Source organism: Podarcis pityusensis (genome assembly GCF_964106645.2).
Source record: "Podarcis pityusensis genome assembly, chromosome: 1".
NCBI lineage: Eukaryota > Metazoa > Chordata > Lepidosauria > Squamata > Lacertidae > Podarcis > Podarcis pityusensis.
The window spans coordinates 16,872,900-16,895,751 of record NC_138028.1 but is presented as its reverse complement, the minus strand read 5'-3'; the positions used below and the strand labels follow the sequence as shown (position 1 = coordinate 16,895,751).

General features: G+C 45.3%; 1 protein-coding gene across 1 annotated transcript in view; it reads right to left on the bottom strand.

The window, feature by feature from the left end:
* Positions 1 to 944: 944 nt before the first annotated feature.
* The window catches only part of BEGAIN (brain enriched guanylate kinase associated), a 180,397-nt gene continuing 158,489 nt past the window's right edge, over positions 945 to 22,852 (bottom strand). Inside the window, exons 6-8 of the mRNA XM_080993448.1 lie at positions 10,195 to 10,302; positions 6,575 to 6,658; positions 945 to 3,164 (exon numbers count right to left, since the gene is read on the bottom strand). Coding sequence (XP_080849574.1) covers positions 1,791 to 3,164; positions 6,575 to 6,658; positions 10,195 to 10,302 — 1,566 coding nt within the window. The 3' untranslated portion in view covers positions 945 to 1,790. The remainder of the gene's footprint in view (positions 3,165 to 6,574; positions 6,659 to 10,194; positions 10,303 to 22,852) is intronic.

Sequence of the window (22,852 nt, the reverse complement as noted above, 5' to 3'; positions counted from 1 at the left end):
ATTTCTCTTATTTGCTTCCCCCCACAAGCAACTTTCCCATATATAATGCATTTTCGTATGCTGTTTTCATTAATACACTTGTACCTTGGAAGTCGAACAGAATCCGTTCCGGAAGTCCGTTCAACTTCCAAAACGTTCGGACACTAAAGGCGTGGCTTCTGATTGGCTGCAGGAAGCTCCTGCAGCCAATCAGAATCTGCGGAAGCCCCATCAGACGTTCGGCTTCCAAAAATAGTTCGCAAATCCGAAAAAGTCACTTCCAGGTTTGTGGAGTTTGGGAGTCAAAACGTTTGAGAACTAAGCTGTTCAAAAACCAAGGTACGACTATATATGCACTGCACACTTTACCACAGTGTTTGCATTTTTCTACACCTTACTTGGCTGGAGAACTGCAATACAAAATTCAGGGACGTGCAAATTTCTTGGGATGGCTGTTTTTCAGTTCACATCTTGTTCCAGAACTTGAATAAAATTTGGGGGGGGGCAGTTAAGCCCCACCCTACATAATTGATTGCATGATGGGACACAGCCAGACCATTTGAATGGCATCGCCCATCTACTTTGGAGGGGCCCAATTTTATGGGGTGGGGTGAAGGGACTTTAGCCCCAGGAGTTGGCTCCTATGTTCCGGAAAATGTGAATGAGGTCGGTTCACCTTTAAATGCAAATGGAATTGTCTCCCCCTACCTAGTTGTGACTCCTCTTAATTGCTCATCTTGATTTGAATCTTTGGGCAGAACCAAATATAGAATGGGGGAGTCCATAGGGATAATGAATCAAACTCCTCCTCCATCGCTAGATGCAGTATTTGCAACTTCACATGACTATAAACATTACATCGGTACCAAATTGACCCTGCTGAACACAATACTCATTAACAGCATTCTCTTAGAACATCTTTTAATGACCAAAAAATAAAAAACCAAATAAAAAAAATCAAAACATTTCCACTGGTGTCTTTTATTAAGTAATGCAAAATACAGTACTAATTATGACACTCCATGCATTTGAAACAATATAAATGCAAGCCTACAGAAAAATAAGTGACAAAGAAACCCTCAATTAATTTTGAGGTAGTGTACAGGGCAGAAAAGTAGAAACACAATGGGACAGACCAACCAAAATATCTGTATCATTTTGTGCATTTGTCCCCGCCCCCCCAAAATTGTTCATACTCCGAAATACATTTGTATTAAAGAACTTAGTGGGTCATTTTTGTTTCCATTGCATTTTTAAAAATATACTTCTTTATAACATCACCATTCTTGTACATCCTGCACCACACACAACCCAAACTTTTAAAGAACCATATAGAGATTTGATTTGTCCTTGTGATAAGGATTCTCTCTTTCTCTCGCCCCCCTCCCTCCTCTCTTTTTAAACCCTTCTCCTCCAAGAATTCAGGCACATGTGGCCTCATGCACAAAAAATAAATAAGAAACCTACTTGAAGGGGACAAAAAAGTGTCACTCGAAGCGCTTGAGAGTACTAAGGACAGTCTAATAAATACTGATTTGTTTATAAAAATATCTCAGGATATAAAAGTGGGCAAAGGGTTGGTATCCAAGATGGAAAAGTCATCGTGTGAAAAGTGCCGCGTAATGTTTTTTTCTTTTCCTTTTTAAATAATCAGATTTGGGTTTCCCCCATCCCTTTAAAACAGTACTATTGTGAATATGAATATATATTTTGTAATACTGTTGCTCAGAAGCCTACCGTATGCTAGAAGTATCAAATGTCACCTTTTGTCATTGTGATGTTTGTCTCCTTATTGCAACTTTGGAAGATGTTTAATTGAGGAGGGTTCCGTACAATTGTGCTTTCGTGAGGCTGTCCTTCCGACTTAAGCCTGTACTTCCAGTCCGTTGAAACTGTTGCTGCTTGCTATGGAGGCTCGAATGGCTTCCTTGCTCAATGGAAGACTGGTGGATCTCTGAAGCCTCCATAGAACTCTGGTTGAGGGACTCGGCTGAGCTGTTCGGACTGACGTCAACGTATTCTCTTTTCAACACCGGGCTTCCGTCAATGCTTTTACTACTGCACACCTGGACTGTGATCCTTTCATTCATTTTGTCTCTCGGCTCTTTCGTTTTGTAAGAGGAGGACAGCTTGTCCTGTTTGCAGCTAGTGCTGATGTCAATGTTCAGGCCACTGTCGGTCCTCAGGAAGCAAGAATCCACAAGCCTGCTCTGACAGATGTCGTCTCCCTCTGAGAAGCTATCGCCTTTGTAACTGGCGTAAATGGGACTCGACCGGCTGTCAGCTTTCTTGATGGGGCTTCTGTAGTACTGCTCCGAGAAGCTGCAGGGCGAAAGCCTGCCACTGTTCCTGTAAGAATACGCACCGATATCCTCAACGCTCAGCTGCCTCCAACGTCCCGGGAGGTCCTCTTCGGACAAGTTGGTGTTCCTGCACTCACTGTGCATCTTCTGCGATGCTAAAGCTTGTTGGGTAGTTATGGCCGAGAAATGATAAGGCTCACTTGCATAAGGCGACATAGTCCTAGTGAAGGTCGGGGAGTTGTTGTCGTCAGCCAGCTCCATGTGCTGGATGGACTTAGACTTTGCAAACCTCGGGCTCCCCTGGTGGTCATAACCTGAAGATGGCTTTCTTTCAAACATCTCATCTCGGCTGCTCAGGTAGATTGCTTGCTGAGAGGCGGTCAGCGTGCTAGCCTGGGCGTTCTCCTTCTCCTCGGACGTCACGCTGAAGCTGGAGTAGGAGCTAGAAGTTGGCAGAGAGGTAACGTATTCTGGGAAAGCTTCGTGGGAGAAGCTGGAATGGAAGCCGTCTTCTTCGACGGTGCTGTCCGTGGAATTCTGGGACCTCAGGAACCCAACATCTTTGACTTGCATGTCAACACTCTGCCTCCTCTCCCTGCGTCTTTCATCAGGGCAGTAAAGAGCTGTATCGCTGCAGTAGATGTCGGACTTGTACTGAGGCCTTTGGGCAAGCTTTCCGACAGAGTCCTGGAAGGCAAGATCTCTGTTCGATGAGCTTGACAAGTGCGAAGAAAGGCTGTTTGGGTCAGGCTTTTCCAGGACCTTAGCAATGACGCAAGTCGGTATGTTGTCTGCAAAGGATGTATGACACAGAGGTACTGAGAGGCTGCATCCGTGCTTCTCCAGGTGGATGCTGACGCGTTCCTGAAATTCAGATGGCAGCTGTAATAAACAGGAGGTGGGAGGAGAAAGGTGGGTGAAATGTGGTCAAATCAGGAGCTCACTAAGGCAGCAGTAACCAGCATGGCGCTGCTCAGATGTTGTGGAGTAGAATTCCCATCAACTCTGACCATTGGTCATGCTAGCTGGGGCTAATGGGAGTTGTAGTCCACAACATATGGAGGACACCAGGTTGGTGACTACTGTCTTAAGGCATCGTTTGTGACCCAGAAGCCCTAGCTACTGAAGGCCACAAATCTGACTTTTTTTTTAAAGGAAGGATGGAAACAATATAGTTGCATTCATCAGTGAAATAGTAATTCAGGCACACAAACATGGTTAATTGCACTGCCTAGTTAAGGATTTTAGCTGCTTACTGAATTATTATCAGTAATTTGCAATATTTTAACATTTCTGCCCTCCCTTGCTTCCCCTCTTCTGAACTCATACACTCTGCTGAGCCTTCGCTGTTGAACACAGAAATGCACTTGCAAATTGTCAACCCAGAATTGCAAGCTTCTGTTTTCACTTGTTTTCGTTGTGAATGTAAAGCTTGTAGCTCTCATGCTTTGGAACAACACCCCAAGGACACAATTGCACTCAATTTTTTATAAGTGTCAGACTCAGCAATGGCCCCGACTACAGTGTGGGGAGAAAGGCAGGGAGTATTGCTTGTGGGTTTATGGCGTTACAGTAGTGGATTTTGTGGCATCCCTGCACAGCGAAATGCCGAAGTAGCTTTCAGGAAAAGGGTTTGTTGCCATGACAAATATTTGCAAGAGAGGAGCTGTCCATGGCAGCAGGCTTTACTTTTTAAAATTGAAGTGTTTTGCAGGAGCAATGCACTGATCTTAATTTGAGTTTTAGGAAAGCACTCATCTTGCCAGGAAGCCACTACTAGCATTAAGGCACCAAATTCATTGCAGGGTGTGTGTTAAACTACACACAGTGCTTTTCTATCTCTCTAGAAAAACAGGTGTCGGTACTCACCATGAAGTTGTTACAGTATGTGCCATACTTTTTAACACAACAAAAAGAGGTGTCATTACTGTGTATTATTGAGCACCCCCTGAAAAAAAGCACTGACTACACATTAGTTTAACACTAACGTGTGTGTGTGTTAAATCACACAATTGTGCTGGTTGCCCTTGAGTAGAGAATCTTTCTTTCACAAGCAGCCAGCGTGGGTCCCCAGTCCAGATTCAGATATTGGTACATGTGAGGTGAGAGTTTAACCATTTCCTACCCAATGCAACCCTGAGATAGATGGGGGACGCGGGTGGCACTGTGGGTTAAACCACAGAGCCTAGGGCTTGCCGATCAGAAGGTTGGCGGTTCGAATCCCCGCAACGGGGTGAGCTCCCGTTGCTCAGTCCCTGCTCCTGCCAACCTAGCAGTTTGAAATCATGTCAAAATGCAAGTAGATAAACAGGTACCACTCCGGCGGGAAGGTAAACGGCGTTTGCCAGAAGCGGCTTAGTCATGCTGGCCACATAACCCGGAAGCTGTACGCCGGCTCCCTTGGCCAATAAAGCGAGATGAGCACCGCAACCTCAGAGTCGGTCACGCCTGGACCTAATGGTCAGGGGTCCCTTTACCTTTACCCAATGCAACCCTGAGATAGATGGGGGGGGCACCTGCTATTTGCATGGAGGCGGAGCTCTCAATGCTCAATGGGTGCTTTGTTCCCTATGCAAATACTAAATGTGAGGTGCCTGATCCAGTTTCAGACTGCAGCAGAAGACCAAGAGTTGATGCCACCATTAGCACACAGCTGTTGTCAGGGTCCTGATCCATATCAGGGCACCCCATGCACAATCCTATGCAGTGAAGTATCTATAGGGTAGGACAGGTGCAACGGACCCCACCTATGAAGGTAGTGGTGGGCTTGTGGCTACAAGACTGCCCTAGCCTTCTGCTGCCTTCTCCTCTTGTTCAGCTCCTTCCTCTGGACCAGAGCTTTCCAAACTTTCCATGTTAGGGACACACTTTTTAGTCATGCATCATTTTGCGACACAGTAACTCAGTTTTCCTATCAAACAGGAGGTTAAACTAACCCCTTTCCAGTCCTGGGAAGGTGCATGGGGAGCGTTCGCATGACACACCTACACACTGCAGCTGACACACTCAGGTTTTGCGACACACAGTTTGGAAAGCCCTGCTCTGGACCCTGAACTCCTGACTCCTGGACCTGTGGTAGCTACTGAGCCTGTACCACTGCTAGCTTGAATAAAGACCTTACTCTGAAGTAAGCGCTGCTGTGTTCTGGGATGGGAGCCTGACAATAAGTACATTAGAACTGTACATGCTACGTCAGACTTAAGGTCCATGGAATTCAGCACTGTGTCTCTAAACAGCCAACTAAACAGCACCAGGAAGTTCACAAGAAAGATCCTGATTACTATGGCCATCCTATTCAGGGAGAGAATGTTGGGTGGGGTTGAACTTAATTTCTTTTGGTCCAATAAGCTTCACTGGGCTTGTTGGACCCTCTTCAGTCTTCCAGTTTGGCCTTGCAGTCCTTGAGTTATGAAAAGACTTCCTTTACTTACACCCTATCCTTGCTGCCTTGCCACCCAATAATTCCAATCCCAGGAATCCTCTTCCTCTTAATAATAATAATAATAATAATAATAATAATAATAATTTATTTGTACCCTGCCCATCTGGATGGGTTTCCCCAGCCAATGTCACACATTAAAAACTTCCCTGAACAGGGCTGCCTTCAGATGTCTTCTAAATGCCAGGTAGTTGTTTATCTCTTTGACATCTGATGGGAGGGCATTCCATAGGGTGGGCGCCACTACCGAGAAGGCCCTCTGCCTGGTTCCCTGTAGCTTTGCTTCTTGCAATGAGGGAACTGCCAGAAGGCCCTTGGCGCTGGACCTCAGCATCCAGGCAGAACGATGGTGGTGGAGACGTTCCTTCAGTTATACTGGGCCGAGGCCGTTTAGGGCTTTAAAGGTCAGCACCAACACTTTGAATTGTGCTCAGAAACGTACTGGGAGCCAATGCAGATCTCTCATGACTGGTGTTATGTGGTCCCGGCGGTTGCCCCCAGTCACCAGTCTAGCTGCCGCATTCTGGATTAGTTATAGTTTTCGGGTCACCTTCAAAGGTAGCCCCATGTAGAGCGCATTGCAGTAGTCCAAGCAGGAGATAACTAGAGCATGCACCACTTTGGCGACATGTAGGGTCTCAGCCTGTGTACCAGATGTATGCAGGACTTTTAATGAGTGGTTCACCATATCCCGTGGACTACGGTTCATATGTTACCCTCCACTGATACTGTGGTTGCCTTGTCATTCTTTGCCCCTGGCCGCCCTCTCCCTTCCATTGCTCTTGAGGAGTAGAAGCAAGTTGCAGCAGCAGCTGCTTGAGTGATTTTCAGAGATGCGTTTAGTTTACATTACCTCGGAAAGCTTATGCGCCCTGTCGTAATTCTTGCTACACTGGAGCAGCTGAGCAGCTAAGTTGCAATCCTTCCTATAGAGCTCCTGTAAAAATAAAAATGAAAATGATATGGAAACAGAGGTATAAACATTGAACAGCCTGATTCCTACAGCCGGCAATAAAATGTATGTATCTATAGATGTAATACCCCATGTATTGGGAAGTACACTTATGGGCTTATAGTTCAATATAGTGCGCATGGAATGGTAGAAAACTATTTTCAGGAACCTTGTGGTCTGAGGATGCATTAGAGTCCAGAGAGCTTCACTGGACTGCTGTGTGTGCTTTCGGGCTTCCCCATTTTAACCTGGCAACTGACAGACACATCCTTCCTTGTCCATGTGGGCGGGAACAAACAAGGATGACATCAAGGGGTTTATTGTCATCATGACCAAGTGCAATGGTTGCCATGGCTATCTAGTAGCCTTGTTTATTTTCGTGATTCGATGCAGTGTTGTAAAACATGCCAGCCGCCCACTATTACCATGCACAGCAATTTCCGTTTCCAAAACGAGAACGGAAAACAAAACACTATGCATTACTTTGCTACAACACTACTCAACTTATTTAATTTAAAAGAACCACCACACCACACAAAACAAAACAATTTGTTGTCTCCAGAGGCTCCTATTTTCCTCCTTTAATGCTTTGTTTGAGGAAAAATGAAAGCCGCACTGATTGAAGGTCGTTTGGACACACACAAGTCTGCTATCACAGAAAATAGGGGCAAACTGGGTTCATGACCACTTTCCTTTTCTATTTATTCTGGACCAGAAGAGGCTGGGGTGCTGTGGCAGTGCTACAGAATCCAGCGGCTTACAAAGATGGCACTGGTGCCCAAACCTCACTAACACCCTGCAGCAAAGCAGCAAGGATGGTTCCATGGCACCGTCCCAACATGCTGGTGACTCCCCTTATGGACAGCTCTCTCAAAATTATGAATAGGTGACAATATAGAAATTATAGAAATGAGATAGGCTTCCATGGTAACAGGTAGTCTATAGTCTCAGCATTTATTTGGCTGACATGACCACCCAAACCCCTATCTCGGGGGCAGCCAACGGGGTTCCCTCCACATGCTTTGGACTACAACTCCCACATCAGTCCCAGCCAGCCAGCATGGCTAGTGGTCAGGAATGATGCTGTTATCTCTTCTTTACTCTCCATTGCCCATCTGAATATTGTTTTAAATAAATTCCAGACACTGAATTCCAGATCTTCAGGGGCCCTAGTTGGGGGTTGAAAGAACATGTGATGGAGGGAATAGAAAAAAATCAGGGGTGATCAAGCTATCAATCAATTCTGGTCATGAGGACTGTTTAGAGTGCTGTTGCATGCAAGGCTTTGTGGGCTTCCTATGGCCACTGTGAGGACAGACTGATGGAGTAAATAGGCCTTTGGGCTGATCCAGTTGAGTTTTTCTTCTTTATTTTGCTTTTCTGTTTTAGGCTCCAGTTCCCACCGTCCCTGACCACTGGCCATGCTGGTTGGGGCTGATGGGACTTTAAGTCCAACAACATCTGGAGGGCACAGGGTTGGGGAATGCTGTGTTAATTTCAGGAAGTTCATGGCAGGAAAGTTTCCTAACTCGTCCTGTCCCAGGTGGTGGTGGTGCGGTGAAAGAGGGAAGAAGGGATGGGAGACTTTTCTTCCATTTTGTTCCTTAATTTAACTTACTTTTAGGACCCAGAGAGAATACAGGAGAAGCCTCAAGGACTGAACATGTTCCACGTGCCCCTCAAAGGGCAGACTGATGCTGTTTACTTCAACCAGTTTAGCTGCTGGCAATCTTTCTTGAGTAACATTGAGAAGAATGATTTTGAATCGAGTGAGCACATGCTTTCTGGCCTGAAGAACTGCTCTTCTATCACTTCCATCTTTCAGCTTGATTCACACATGCAATTAGCATTGTGATTGAAAATTCAGCTTGGGGACAATGGAGAGACTATGCCCCCCCCCGCTTGTTACTAAAAACCTACTCCTTGCATGGTATTCAACATAGCCAGGAGTGTTTTGTTTCAGTGAGGCTAACTGTGCTAATCACTGCCAGTTTGCATAAATTCAATTGCCATCCCTGTGTAGCCCAGGTATGTATGGATGAGGCAGGCAGCTAGCAATGGTGCAACCCATGGGTGCCAATTTGAATAAAATATTGGGTGGGGGGCAGGTAAGCCCTGCCCTGCGTAATCAATCACAAGATGCGGTGTACACACACCAGTTGAAGGGCAATGCCCATGAACTTTGAGGGAGGACTGGCCCCCTCAAATATTTTATTGGGGCCCCCAAAGGGACTTCGACCTCTAGGAGTTGGCTCCTATGGTGAGACCACCATGCTTCAACTGGAGAATGCAGCTGGGGGTCTTCTAGGTGTCTCCACTGTGTGGTCAGTGATAGGACCACGAAAAAATATTGTACGGGGAGGGAACACAGCCAGAAGAGATCAGATGCATTTCTGGGGTATGTAAGACTTGTTCCACATGTTATATTTCCGAAAGAGAAATAACAGTACAGTACATTGATGGGGTGTGTGTGTGTTAAGCTCCCATGTAAAGATTTTCCCTGAAGCAAGTCCTCTTGATCCATCCTTAGGATTGCAGCTCAGCACTGTCTTATTTCAATTCCCAATTTATGGCTCAGTTTTTTTATTTGCTTATGCAAAGTGACCACAAGGATCCGACAAAAGAGGTAGAGGATAGAGAGAGGTGTGTTATATCTTGGGGAGGGCCACCTCCTTCCTCTGGTGCCACCAACGTGTGTGGAATTTTCTCATGGATAAAAGATTTTTGGCAGCAACCGACTGGGGGTGGGGTGGGTGGGGGAGAAGTAACACCTAAATTAGTCCTGGATTAGTTCTGGTGATTTTCACTGCCGAATCACACACACAACAAATAGGACAGGAAGAAGAAGAAGAAGAGTTTGGATTTGATATCCCACCTTTCACTCCCTTTAAGGAGTCTCAAAGCGGCTGACATTCTCCTTTCCCCTCCTCCCCCCCAACAAACACTCTGTGAGGTGAGTGGGGTTGAGAGACTTCAGAGAAGTGTGACTGGCCCAAGGTCACCCAGCAGCTGCATGTGGAGGAGCGGAGACTCAAACCCGGTTCCCCAGATTACGAGACTACCGCTCTTAACCACTACACCACACTGGCTCTCAAGGGAAGGGGGACTTGCGGACCTCCCTATGTTGCTGTATTCCAGCTCCCAGAAGCCTCAGCTAGCATGGCCAACGGTTAGGGATTTAATTAATGAATTTATGAATTGCTACCTGCGAAGCGATTTTCAAAGCAATTTTCACAATAGATGATAAGGGCAATAAAAGCTTTGACAATGAATCATATGTAAAATAATTTCATATATATATATAAATGAGATGATGATGATGGATTTTGGAGTCCAACAACATCTGGAGAGCCACATGTTATCCACCCCTGAACTAATAGAGAAAACTTCTTAAAGCAGCCACATTGATACAGGTAAGTGGGATAGTTGAATCTGAGTAGTTAATCCAGCAACTCACAATCTCAGATAACATATATTTCCATACGTGATCATGACAAATAGCCACTATTCCAAGTACTTACATTATCTTCTGACAATTTATCAATTGTCACCTTGGCTTCTATCAGATGGTTATTGAGGGCTATTATTTCGTGGCTTAAAGCTCTTTTTTCTTCTTCGTAATGCTGACCCTGCGAACAAAGACAATTCAATCAACGTCTTTCCCCTCACAACACGAGCTGTCAAATGCTGTTTCCCCAAGCTAAAGAGCAATTGTATGAAATGCCATTTCCACCCCCCCTTTCCGAATATTTCTTTTCCTCTGCTGTGTTCTCTTCCTTACTAAGCAGCATATGACGGAGAACTGAAAGCACACTTGTTTTGCTTTTTAAAATAATGGAGCCTTGACATGGGGCATTTTCACACATCGGTTCACTCTGATTCCAAAGTTGGACATGTGGAATTGGTCTGTAATTCATACGTAGAACCTTCATTGACAAGAAAATATACAGGGGACGCTCAGCTTATGCCAGGTTGCCTTTCTGGGGAGATAGCGCGTAAAGCCAAAATCGTGTATTATCAAAACACATTGGGTTGCATGGTGGGTGGAGTTGCTAAAATCTTTCCCCCGGATGCCCGTCCCCTTTCTATTTTTTAAAAAAACTCTTTTTTGCCAAGTGTGTAAAGCTAAATGTGCACAAGTTAAATGCATGTAAGTTGCAAATGTACCTAATTTTTCTCCCATTCATCACGGACACATTAAAGGTAAAGGGACCCCTGACCATTAGGTCCAGTAGTGGCTGACTCTGGGGTTGCGGCGCTCATCTCGCTTTATTGGCCGAGGGAGCCGGCATACAGCTTCTGGGTCATGTGGCCAGCATGACTAAGCCGCTTCTGGCGAACCAGAGCAGTGCACGGAAACACCGTTTAACTTCCCGCCAGAGCTGTACCTATTTATCTACTTGCATTTTGACGTGCTTTCGAACTGCTAGGTTGGCAGGAGCAGGGACCAAGCAACAGGAGCTCACCCCGCCACGGAGATTCGAACCGCCAATCTTCTGATCGGCAAGTCCTAGGCTCTGTGGTTTAACCCACAGTGCCACCTGCGCCCCACAGACACATTGCAAGCCATTATTTCAGCCTCTGATCCAAAGTTCAGTTTTATGTTCCTACAGGAAACTTGTGTACTCCATGGAAGTTCCTAAACCACCAGAGTAAAATGCGAGTTGACCTGCACAGCTGGATTAAAAATATCTGAAGGCTCCTGAAACAAAGTTCTCAGCTATGAAACAGGTGGAAGCTGAGCCACGTGAGTCACATGAGACAGGTCTTGACTGGACTGTACAGTTTCAGGCTGCAGGTAGGGGAACTGCATATTTGGATGTTCACATGTTCTAACCCGCACAGAAAAGGGTTCCAGACAAACCTTCTCCTAACACCCCAATTTTCTATGTCTAGAATTAGATAGGAAAGGCATTGGTAGAGGCAACAGATGGACTCCCAGCATTAGCCTGACCCAGTCAGCCACTGGCACTGTAAAGGGAGACTGAATTTGCTAAGCTTAAATTTTGATAGTATAGAATCGATAACAAACTGGGAATTTAGTAAATAACACCTGGCTTGGCGACCACCTCTTATCAGTAGATGCCATTGGGATGATCCTCAGGATGAAGAATATTTAAGCCCATGGCTTAAGGTTCCCTTTCGAATCAGTTGTTTCCCAGTCAAAGAATTCATTTACACACTTTTTTTTTAAAGTGTGCAAGAGTTATTGTGAAAATAGGCTGGACTGGTTCTTTAGAGTCAGCCATTTGCTAAGTCTGGGAGCCTGCAAAGACCAAATTAGGTTATCCATTCCGCACATTTGCTTTCAATATGGATGGCTTGTTTGCTGAAACGTGCTAATTCTGCAAAGCAGGGTATTCATCTGAAGTGTCTTGGGATCTGAATTATCTATTCTGTCTGCTGACACACACATCTATATGCTCCATAATTCTCCAGAGGACATTTTCAGATTTGGGGGTGGAAGAGAAAGAAATAGGAATTGAGGGAAGAGGCACATGCAAAATTCAGCAAGGTCATAGTACGAATATGAAAAAAGAAGAAGGGTGTATATTTAAGGCCATTTGCTGTGACTTTCTTTTGCATACATTACAATGTCTATATTAGCATTAGAAGCAAATGCTCCACCCTTTCTTTTACCACCCCGTTCTCTTTATTGCTATCTTCATTACTCAAAGATGCACCAAGGTTACCATCCGTAATGTAAAGCAAAAGAAATAAAAGGAACTATACATTAAAAAGATAAACACAGTAATGGAAACACAATTCACAATCCGTTAAAACAAAAACTGGCTTGCAATGTTCGCAGCACACCCAACGATCCATGTGGCTTTCTGTTCTCTCGTACTGTACTGCACCAGTAGCCAATTTTTCCAAGCGTTCCACCTGCTTTCTTTAAAGGAAAAAGAACTGATGCTAGTGCAAGTCTAGATAGTACAATTACTCTTCAGCATAGAAGTCCATTGAGGTCTCCATTCTACACTGCGTTTCACATTATGGAGGGTTTTTTTTAAAAGAAGAAGAAGAAGCCTAAATCCTCTAGGTGAGGAAACACTTTTGTTATCTCACTAAAGAAGAATCCCCAATTGGAAGGCACACCATAATTGAAAGCCTGCTTCCCCAAAGCAGCACTGTAGGCAGAGCATTTAATTATGTAGGGCAATTTTAACCTATCTATCTATGCCGTCCAAACTCAGAAAAAGACTTTCTCATTTCCATCTGCAGGAGAGTGTCATTTTTGCAGTTGTTTCTTTCCTAACTTCCTTCCCCATTTTTTAACCTCCCTCTTCCTCCCCCAACTCTCCACATGTACTTATATTCCTATGGGTGACAACTCTGGTCTCCTCAGGGAAACGTTCCTTAAACTTTGTGAGCTCTGTGGAATTTGTAGTAATATTTACTCTTGATTAAGTATATCGGCAGTTTTATCTGAAATTCACCGGTGTCCTGTCTCCCTAGCATCCATCTGAGATAAGCATGGCTGAAGATGTGCTTTTATGTAATTGATTTATTCCATTCTTGTTGTGCCTTTCTTCCCTCTCCAAGGAGACCAAGGGAGCACACGTGTTCCCCTGACCCCTGCATTTTTATCCCAACAGCCCTGTGAGATAAGTTAGGCTGAGAGATAGTAACTAGCTCAAGAGCACCCAGTGAGCTTCATGACTGAGCAGGGACATGATCCTGGGTTCTCCCACTCCTGGTCCATCACTCAGACCACTATACCATACCGGTTCTTTCCTACATGGCATAAAAGGAGAAGCCATGGATATATGGTGGGTGGTATTCATAGAATCATGGAATTGTAGAGTTGGAAGGGACCCCAAGGGTCATCTAGTCCAATTCCCTGCAATGCAGGAACCTCAGCTAAAGCATCCATGACAGATGACCATCCAACCTCTGTTTAATAACCTCCAAGGAAGTGTTGGGATGTTCCGTTCCACCTTAAGGAACATGCATGATTGTTGTGTGCCACATGCCTGTTTGCACTCCAGCACAGCTTGCTGGGAACTTCCGTTTGTGTATAGCTTTTGCTTATGCTGCCTTGCTTTGGACACAAAGGAGATCAGACATGTTTCCTTTTGTCCTGATGTATGCTGAATAAACTGCTTGTAAATATGCTCACACAGCCTCTCCTGCCACTTCTGTTGCGTAGTGTTTACTCTGCTGAGTAGCGTTTCCTGGCTTCTGAAGCTCGGGTCGCAGATTCATGCTGCACCAAGGACTGGAGTTCGCCTGGCACACCGGCCTGTGGGCTGGAGCCAGCTGGGGGCCTGCCAATTGCCCCCGTTTCCTTGGTTGCATGCTAACAGGAAGGAGAGCCCACCACCTCCCGAGGGAGTCCATTTGACTGTCAAACTGCTCTTGTCAAACTGCACCATAAAGCTTTTCCTGGTGTTTAGTCAGAATCTCCTTTCTTGTAACTTAAAGCCAGTGGTTCAAGTTCTACCCTCCGGAGCAGGAGAAAACAAGCTTGCGCCATCTTCCATGTGACATCCCTTGAGATATTTGAAGATGGCGATCATATCTCCTCTCAGTCTCCTCTTATTCAATGCCATTCTACTAGGAACAGGTCCGCTGAAGTTACTGGACATGACTGAATTAGGTTCATTTATTTCAGTGGGCCTACTCTGACTAGGGTTTAGTTGAATATACAACCCTCTGGTTAGAAGCCCTGCTTTTGGTGGACATTTGGAGTCGAGGCACTTTTTATTATTATTACATATCTATCCTAACCTTAGGGACGCGGGTGGCGCTGAGGGTTTAACCACAGAGCCAAGGACTTGCCGATCAGAAGGTCGGTGGTTCGAATCCCTGCGACGGGGTGAGCTCCCGTTGCTCGGTCCCTGCTCCTGCCCACCTAGCAGTTCAAAAGCACGTCAAAGTGCAAGTAGATAAATAGGTACCGCTGTGGCGGGAAGGTAAACGGTGTTTCCGTGCGCTGCTCTGGTTCGCCAGAAGCGGCTTAGTCATGCTGGCCACATGACCCGGAAGCTGTACGCCGGCTCCCTCGGCCAATAAAGCGAGATGAGCGCCGCAACCCCAGAGTCGGCCACGACTGGACCTAACAGTCAGGGGTCCCTTTACCTTACCTTTACCTATCCTAGCATTCTTTCATGGGGATTAACTCCCATTTTATCTTCACAACAACCTAACTTCTGTATTTAACTTACTCAACAGGGTTGTTGAGAGGATACAATGCTGGAGGGAGAACTATGTTTGCCACCTTGAGCATCCTCGGAGTAAAGTTAGGGCATGAATGTGATAAATAAATAAAACCATTGCCCTTTAGCAAACAACTGAGTTTGCCAAAAACCGATCGCCTCTTCAGTCTTCACTTATGACAGTAACATTTTCATTGCCGCATGCTGACTATTCCTATTCTTTCTTTGAAGAAGCTTTCTTGCTTTGAGAAGTTCAGGGCCCCACTCCCTCCAATATTTACTATTAAAATGAAACATGAAAGATTAGGTGTGATAAGCAAACCAGAGTATGCACCAGTCTTCTCCCAAATGTCTTGCTTTGTATCAATATGACACAGCCCTTCCATCATCACTTTCTGTATCACTGATAACTGACAGCGTGGGGAATTATTTGTACTGTGGGCCCTGAACAAATATCAAGGTTAATTATCCGTGTGTGTGGAACACAGGGCCATGATATAAAGGAGATTATTAAAATCGGAAAGTGGCAAACTGCTCACACTAAGCAGCTCCTGGGTGATTTCAAAGCACGTCAGAGAGTGATTTCTGCTTCCTTCCCACCTACCCGCCCACAGATTGAATTAGCTTTGTCCTGATCAACAGAAGGGGGACAATTATGGCCATGACAGGTCATGTTGCTCCAAACAAATTCATAGTATATGGATCATAAAACCCGCGATGTTAGTTCGGCTTGATATCTTCCACACACAAGGCCAGAGACCCGGCCTTGTTTCCAGCAGAACAATTCCAAAGGAAGAAGGCAAAAGCATAGGAGTGTAATTGGCAGGTTATTAGCTCTGAGCAGACTGGCTCAGAATTCACTCCGCCTATAAAGAAGCCGCTTCAGAGTGAGCAAACAGTGGTATCTAATGCTCCCCTGGATGTTAATTTTCGAGAGGTTATAAGATCCGGAAGCCACAAGTGAGTGCATGCAACAGATATAAAGTGGGAATGTCTATGTTAATGAGAGCTGAGGAACTGACCAAGATAAGAAGAAGAAATTGGGTTTAGTGGCTTGTTCTTAGAACATAGGGGTAACTTGGACTTGGGGGAGAAATTCAGTCTGGCCCATGTATAGAAACACATCTGCCTAATCTGTGCTTCCTGAAACAATACATGAACTGATACACAGCTAGACTTAGAAAGCTGCACTTTTCTGAATTTTGTAAATTCTTTTTTTTTTTTTTTTTTTAGTTATTGCATCTATAACCCACATTTTTTTCTCTAAGGTGGCATACATGACTCTCCCCCTCCTTATTTAATCCCTGCCGACTGGGGATTTGAACCCTGCACTCCCAAGTCCTGGTCCAACACTCTAACTAGTACGCCACATTGGCTCGAATTTAGTTCTCTGCAATGTACCTCTCCAACCAAAAATGTGCATGGCAATCCGTATGTTACAGGAAAGTATGTGTTGAAATGCCTTTACTGGTTTGAATGCAAACCCTCCAATTATATGCAACCCCTGAAACAATAGGCAAACTGTAACACAGCTATCCTAAGAAATTCACACTTCTCTGAATTTTTGTACTTTAGTTCTCCAACCAAAAATATGCAGAAAAATCCACATAGCTGGGGAAAGTGTGTGTGAAAGTGCCTGTGTGAAAGTGACTCAGGAGAAGGCAGCTTCCTCTGCTGTTATATACATGAATCAAAGAATTGCAGAGCTCTGATTGCATTCCCATCTATTTTGGATGCATTACAAGGTGGAGAGTATTTGGTAGTTTGATAGGATGAATTGCATCCTGTTTGTTAAAATGCCCCTAACAGTGGTAGATTGGCCGGCTAAATGGAGAGTTTGAACCTTGTGGAATAAAGATTTTGTTCCATTTGCTCATGCTGTTTAGAGACATCCTCATAAATATTTGCATAGCTTCCGTAAAATAATTGAAGATTGCTGAACAAATCCTAATCATGTTAATTTCTGTTAGCAAACACAGCAAAGCAACAAAAGCAATGTTTTCACTTTGTAGCTCTGATCTGGAATTGCTAATGTTTAGGTGTCTGTTAAGGTGCTAGAACAAGCTAAGATTTATGACACAGAATTATAAATCCAGTCACTCATATTTCCGTTTTCATCCTCTCACCTCACCCACAAAGCTTACAGGTGGTCTTAGGAACACAATTCTCTCTCTCTCTCTCTCTCTCTCTCTCTCTCTCTCTCTCTCACACACACACACACACACACACACAGCTGCTGCTGCCATACTGTCTGTAATATGGGGAAAATAATAATGACCTACCTTTCCAGTTTTTTTGCAAGGGTTGCAGAGAAAATGCATGGGAAGCTCTTAAATTGAACACCTAATATATAGCAAACCACATAGCCTCCTCTTTGGCAATCAGTATTGTACAAGATCAGCAATTCAATGATGTCACTCCCAAGAACATCCTGATTTTGTCTCTGGCAAAATTGGATTTTGAGACTACTAAGTACAGTAAAAGCATTCTCTCTAAGCCAAAATCCCAGAGACATCTAAAACCATTCAGAGCTTTTGCCATTACGGTTAGCTCAACACCAGTTGTAACTGGGAATCCTATGGAACTCAGACAGAATCAGCTTATTATAGCTGTACACTTAGAGACTTATGCCTACAGGTTTGGCTAAGAAAGGTAATATAATACAAGGCTTTAACTTCTCTCTATTTTTTATATGCATTCCTTTAAAAGGCACATCCCACATGACAGTTGAACTCTGTGTAAATTCTATTTCTCCTTTGCCTAAACTTATGATTACCCATGGAGTTTTATATGCCTGTTGTCTTTGTCCATGGAGTTTCCTTGGCAGGGATACTGGAGTGGCTTGCCGGTTCTTGCTCCAGGTGGATCACGTTTGGTCAAAACTCTCCACTATGACCTGTCCATCTTGGGTGGCCCTGCACGGCATAGCACATAGCTTCTCTGAGTTGTTCAAGCCCCTTCACCACGACAAGGCAGAGATCCATGAAGGAGCTGGACCATAAAGAAGGCTGATTGCCGAAGAATTGATGCTTTTGAATTATGGTGCTGGAGGAGACTCTTGAGAGTCCCATGGACTGCAAGAAGATCAAACCTATCCATTCTGAAGGAAATCAGCCCTGAGTGCTCACTGGAAGGACAGATACTGAAGCTGAGGCTCCAAGTACTTTGGCCACCTCATGAGAAGAGAAGACTCCCTGGAAAAGACCCTGATGTTGGGAAAGATTGAGGGCAGAAGGAGAAGGGGACAACAGAGGACGAGATGGTTGGACAGTGTTCTCGAAGCTACTAACATGAGTTTGACCAAACTGCGGGAGGCAGTGGAAGACAGGAGTGCCTGGCGTGCTCTGGTCCATGGGGTCACAAAGAGTCGGACACGACTAAACAACTAAACAACAACAACATGATTACCCAAGTGATTTAAGCATCCTCCGGGCTATTTGGATAAATGGGGTCATGGTGCTCTGGCCTTTTCTCTTTATGCTAATGGAAAGATACCATGAAAGACATTCTGAAGCTTGCAAATTGCTTCCACTGAAGCACTTAAGTGAGGAAGGCTCATAACCTTCGCAAGTCAGCTTCTTGCTTGGAAGAAGACAGGAACCCTGGCACAGTCTCTGGAACCTGAAGAGTTTGAAAGTTAAAGGTGCACTAAAGACAAACACACAGTTTTGAAGGTCCATTCATCTCCTGCAATCACCTGGGTAGGCATGAATGAATTTCGCATTTCCCCAATTTTGAGTTCTGTTTGCCACATTTCCTTAATCAGCTTGCGATTTATTTTTTTAAGTCCTCAACAAAATTTGTCAGCCTTCCACAGTTTGTTTCTCCTAATATACACATTTATGTATGGAATTTTGCCGAATATAAACATTTGGGCAAGCTATTTCCCCTAATATAATTAATCTTTGCTTGTCATTTTCCAAAAAATATGTAGTATATTTTAAAGCATGCTTCCGCCTATTACAAAAATTTTGGGTTGGAAAACTTCCTGGAATGGAGAGAGAAAACACGTAGCGTTTGGCAATAGCTAAACTAAATAAGTGAACTATCCATGCCATCCAAAATTACCCTCAATATTCAATTCAGAGCAAAAACGTTTGCATGATAGCTCAGTTGGCAGAGCATGAGACTTGTAATCTGAGGGTTGTGGGTTTGAGCTCCATGTTGGGCAAAAGATTCCTGCATTTCAGGGGGCTGGACTAGTTCAGTGGTGTCCAAACTTGTTTCAAAGAGGGCCAGATTTGATGAAGTGAAGGGCCGTGGGGGCCAACCAAGGTTGTTGACCTTTTTTAGGAAATAAACTCCCATAGGCCAGATTTAACCGTTCGGCAGGTCGAATTAGGCCCCCGAAATGGACTTTGGACATGCCTGGACTAGATGATCCTACAACTCTACAATTCTATTGTTATGTACTGAGTTGAATAGGATCCAAACTGCAGCAGTCTGATTGGTCCTAGAACAATAGGATCCAAAATGCAGCAGTCTGATTGGTCCTAGAACAATAGGATTCAGAATGCAGCAGTCTGATTGGTCCTAGAACAATGCAGCAGTATGATTGGTTGGCAGGAACCACCCAATCCTGCTCCAGATAGAAGTGAATCCACAACCTGATTGGCTTACAGTAGAATTCCAGAATTAGCCAATCATGTGCAGCCCATTGTGTAAATAATGTATATAAAGCAGATACTTTGAGGGGACATTCATTCATTCCTCCTCACTACTATGAGCTGAATAAAGAGCATGAAATTACTTTGAGACTCTGAGTATATTTCATCTATGATTCAACCTTCATTTTACTCAGATCCCCAATCTGTTTTTATTTTGGATTATAGTAAATAAATCTTGATAGCTAAACAGTGTGAATTCACTGCCACATTTATAATGCAATCCTGTACATGCCCATACAGATGCATGTCCCACTGTGTTCAATGGGACTTACTCCCAGGTAAATGGATATAAGATTGCAGACCAAAATCAGACCAAACCTGTGTGAAAGGCAATGTGGTGTAGTGGTTAGTGTGTTGGAGATTAGGACTTGGGAGACAAGCCTTCAGATCCCCAAGAAGCTCGTTGGGTGATTTTGGGGCCAGTCACTACCTCTTAGGGTTGTTGTGAAGACAAAAGACAAGAGAGAAGAAGAAGAAGAAGAGTTTGGATTTGATATCCTGCTTTATCACTACCCGAAGGAGTCTCAAAGCGGCTAACATTCTCCTTTTCCTTCCTCCCCCACAACAAACACTCTGTGAGGTGAGTGGGGCTGAGAGACTTCAGAGAAGTGTGACTAACCCAAGGTCGCCCAGCAGCTGCATGTGGAGGAGCGGAGACCCGAACCCGGTTCCCCAGATTACGTGACTACCGCTCTTAACCACTACACCACACTGGAACTAGGCAAGTTACCATGTGCTCCTTGGGTAGCTTGTCCCTTGTTGTTGTTAAGCTGTTTTTTTTTAATATTGTGTTTTGATTGTTGCAAGCCACCCTGGGACCTTACACTGAAGGGTGGGCAAATAAATATATAAATAACTTGGAAGAAAGTCATAGACATGTCGAGCTGTAGAGTCCGAAGGGACCCGCAAAGGGCATCTAGCCCAACCCCGCCACAACGAAAGTTCCACGCAGGGAGATGAGACTCACCCTTGTATATCTTATTGGGGAAAGTGTGTTGTTAGCTTAAACAACATGGAGATAGTTTGTAAATTAACAGCAGCTATAGACCTCATAAGCCGAAGTAGCGCTTTTACACTTGGGAGGATAACACTCTAATCTATTGTAGTCCAGTTGATTATAGCAGCTAAAATAGCCTCTTTGATGAATAGTGGTTATTTTTGTATTTTTAATTCTATAGAAGGAAGCTCTATTTTCAGTTTGACAAAATGATGGAGAGCCCTAGATTTGCTGCACGACTACTTTGCTGATTGCTCAAAGCTGGCAATTTTGTTGCAATCTCAGCTTTTAACGGTGATGGGTTAATAGAAAGCTGATAGCTCACAGGGAGATTATAACAGCAATGTAAAAACAGGTCGCTTTTCTCTTTTGTAAAGCAAGAGGGCTCATCCCTTATTTTAAGGATTGCCCCGGATTTTAAGCCTTCTGCTGTTACAGAATAGCATCCCCATAGAACATTTTTGCTTCCCTTCATTTCTACATGCTCATTGGCTTATTCTATTCACCATTATTAGTTCTTTGGATGATTTATAGACTACCCTTTACATGAGCCACAGGGTGGTCAAATAAGATAAAAAGAGCCCATCAAATAACACCAGCCTTAAAATGCACAACAACTTGTAACTGCTCACTAAATACCAGTTTACAAATAACAGCAGCTGACCCATTTATCAAAAAGAGTCCATCTCAGACATTTGCCTAAAACTATAAAGAGAAGGGACACGGGTGGCGCTGTGGGTTAAACCACAGAGCCTAGGACTTGCTGATCAGAAGGTCAGTGGTTCGAATCCCCGCGACAGGGTGAGCTCCCGTTGCTCGGTCCCTGCTCCTGCCAACCTAGCAGTTCGAAAGCATGAAGTGCAAGTAGATAAATAGGTACTGCTCTGGCGGGAAGGTAAACGGTGTTTCCATGCGCTGCTCTGGTTAGCTAGAAGTGGCTTAGTCATGCTGGCCACATGACCCGGAAGCTGTACGCCAGCTCCCTCAGCCGATAAAGTGAGATGAGCGCTGCTACCCCAGAGTCAGCCATGACTGGACCTAATGGTCAGGCTCCAAGGAGGCCCGGGACATTGCTGCTGTTGCTTTGCCGGTGAGTCTTGGGGACGACCGCTCCCCCTTGAAGCCCTTTTTCCATCTTGGGCTGGGGGGCGGGCCCCATACTCCACCTCAGCATATAAGGCTCCAAGGAGGCCTCGGGACATCGCTGCTGCCGCTCTGCCGTGAGTCTTGGGGAGGACCGCTCCCCCCTGAAGCCCTTTTTCCATCTTGGGCCTGGGGGCGGGCCCCATACTCCACCACAGCATATAAGGCTCCAAGGAGGCCTCGGGACATTGCTGCTGCCGCTCTGCCGTGAGTTTGTGGGGAGGACCACTCCCCCCTGAAGCCCTTTTTCCACCTTGGGCCTGGGGGCGGGCCCCATACTCCACCACAGCATATAAGGCTCCAAGGAGGCCTCGGGACATTGCTGCTGCCGCTCTGCCGTGAGTCTTGGGGAGGACCGCTCCCCCCTGAAGCCCTTTTTCCACCTTGGGCCTGGGGGCGGGCCCCATACTCCACCACAGCATATAAGGCTCCAAGGAGGCCCGGGACATTGCTGCTGTTGCTTTGCCGGTGAGTCTTGGGGAGGACCGCTCCCCCTTGAAGCCCTTTTTCCACCTTGGGCCTGGGGGCGGGCCCCATACTCCACCACAGCATATAAGGCTCCAAGGAGGCCTCGGGACATTGCTGCTGCCGCTCTGCCGTGAGTTTGTGGGGAGGACCGCTCCCCCCTGAAGCCCTTTTTCCACCTTGGGCCTGGGGGCGGGCCCCATACTCCACCACAGCATATAAGGCTCCAAGGAGGCCTCGGGACATCGCTGCTGCCGCTCTGCCTATGAGTCTTGGGGAGGACCGCTCCCCCTTGAAGCCCATTTTCCACCTTGGGTATGGGGGCGGGCCCCATACTCGCCTCCGCAGCTTATGGGGCTCCAGGGAGGCCTCGGGTGTGTGGGGTGGGGTGGGTGTTTAGTTGGGTGTGGGAATTTGTTTAATTTAATTATGTTGTGTTTGTAACTTTGTTTTTTGTTTTTATAGTTTTATTGTTCTGTTAGTTTGTTTTTTGTATAGGCTTTAATTTGATTTTAAGGGGAGCGGTCAGGGCTGCCTGGGAGTGGGTCCCAGCAAACAAAATGGCTGGGGCAGGTTCCACAGGGGGGGATGCACTCGGACAAGCGATCTCGGTGATCACGGGTAGGAGGAGGAGTTACGCTAAGACCAGACCATGTCATTACCGAGGAAGCAGGCTTAGTCGTTGTTTGAGGACTATCCCTGCCTCCAGGTCTGGTCCTGACCGGAAGGATACTGGAATCAACAA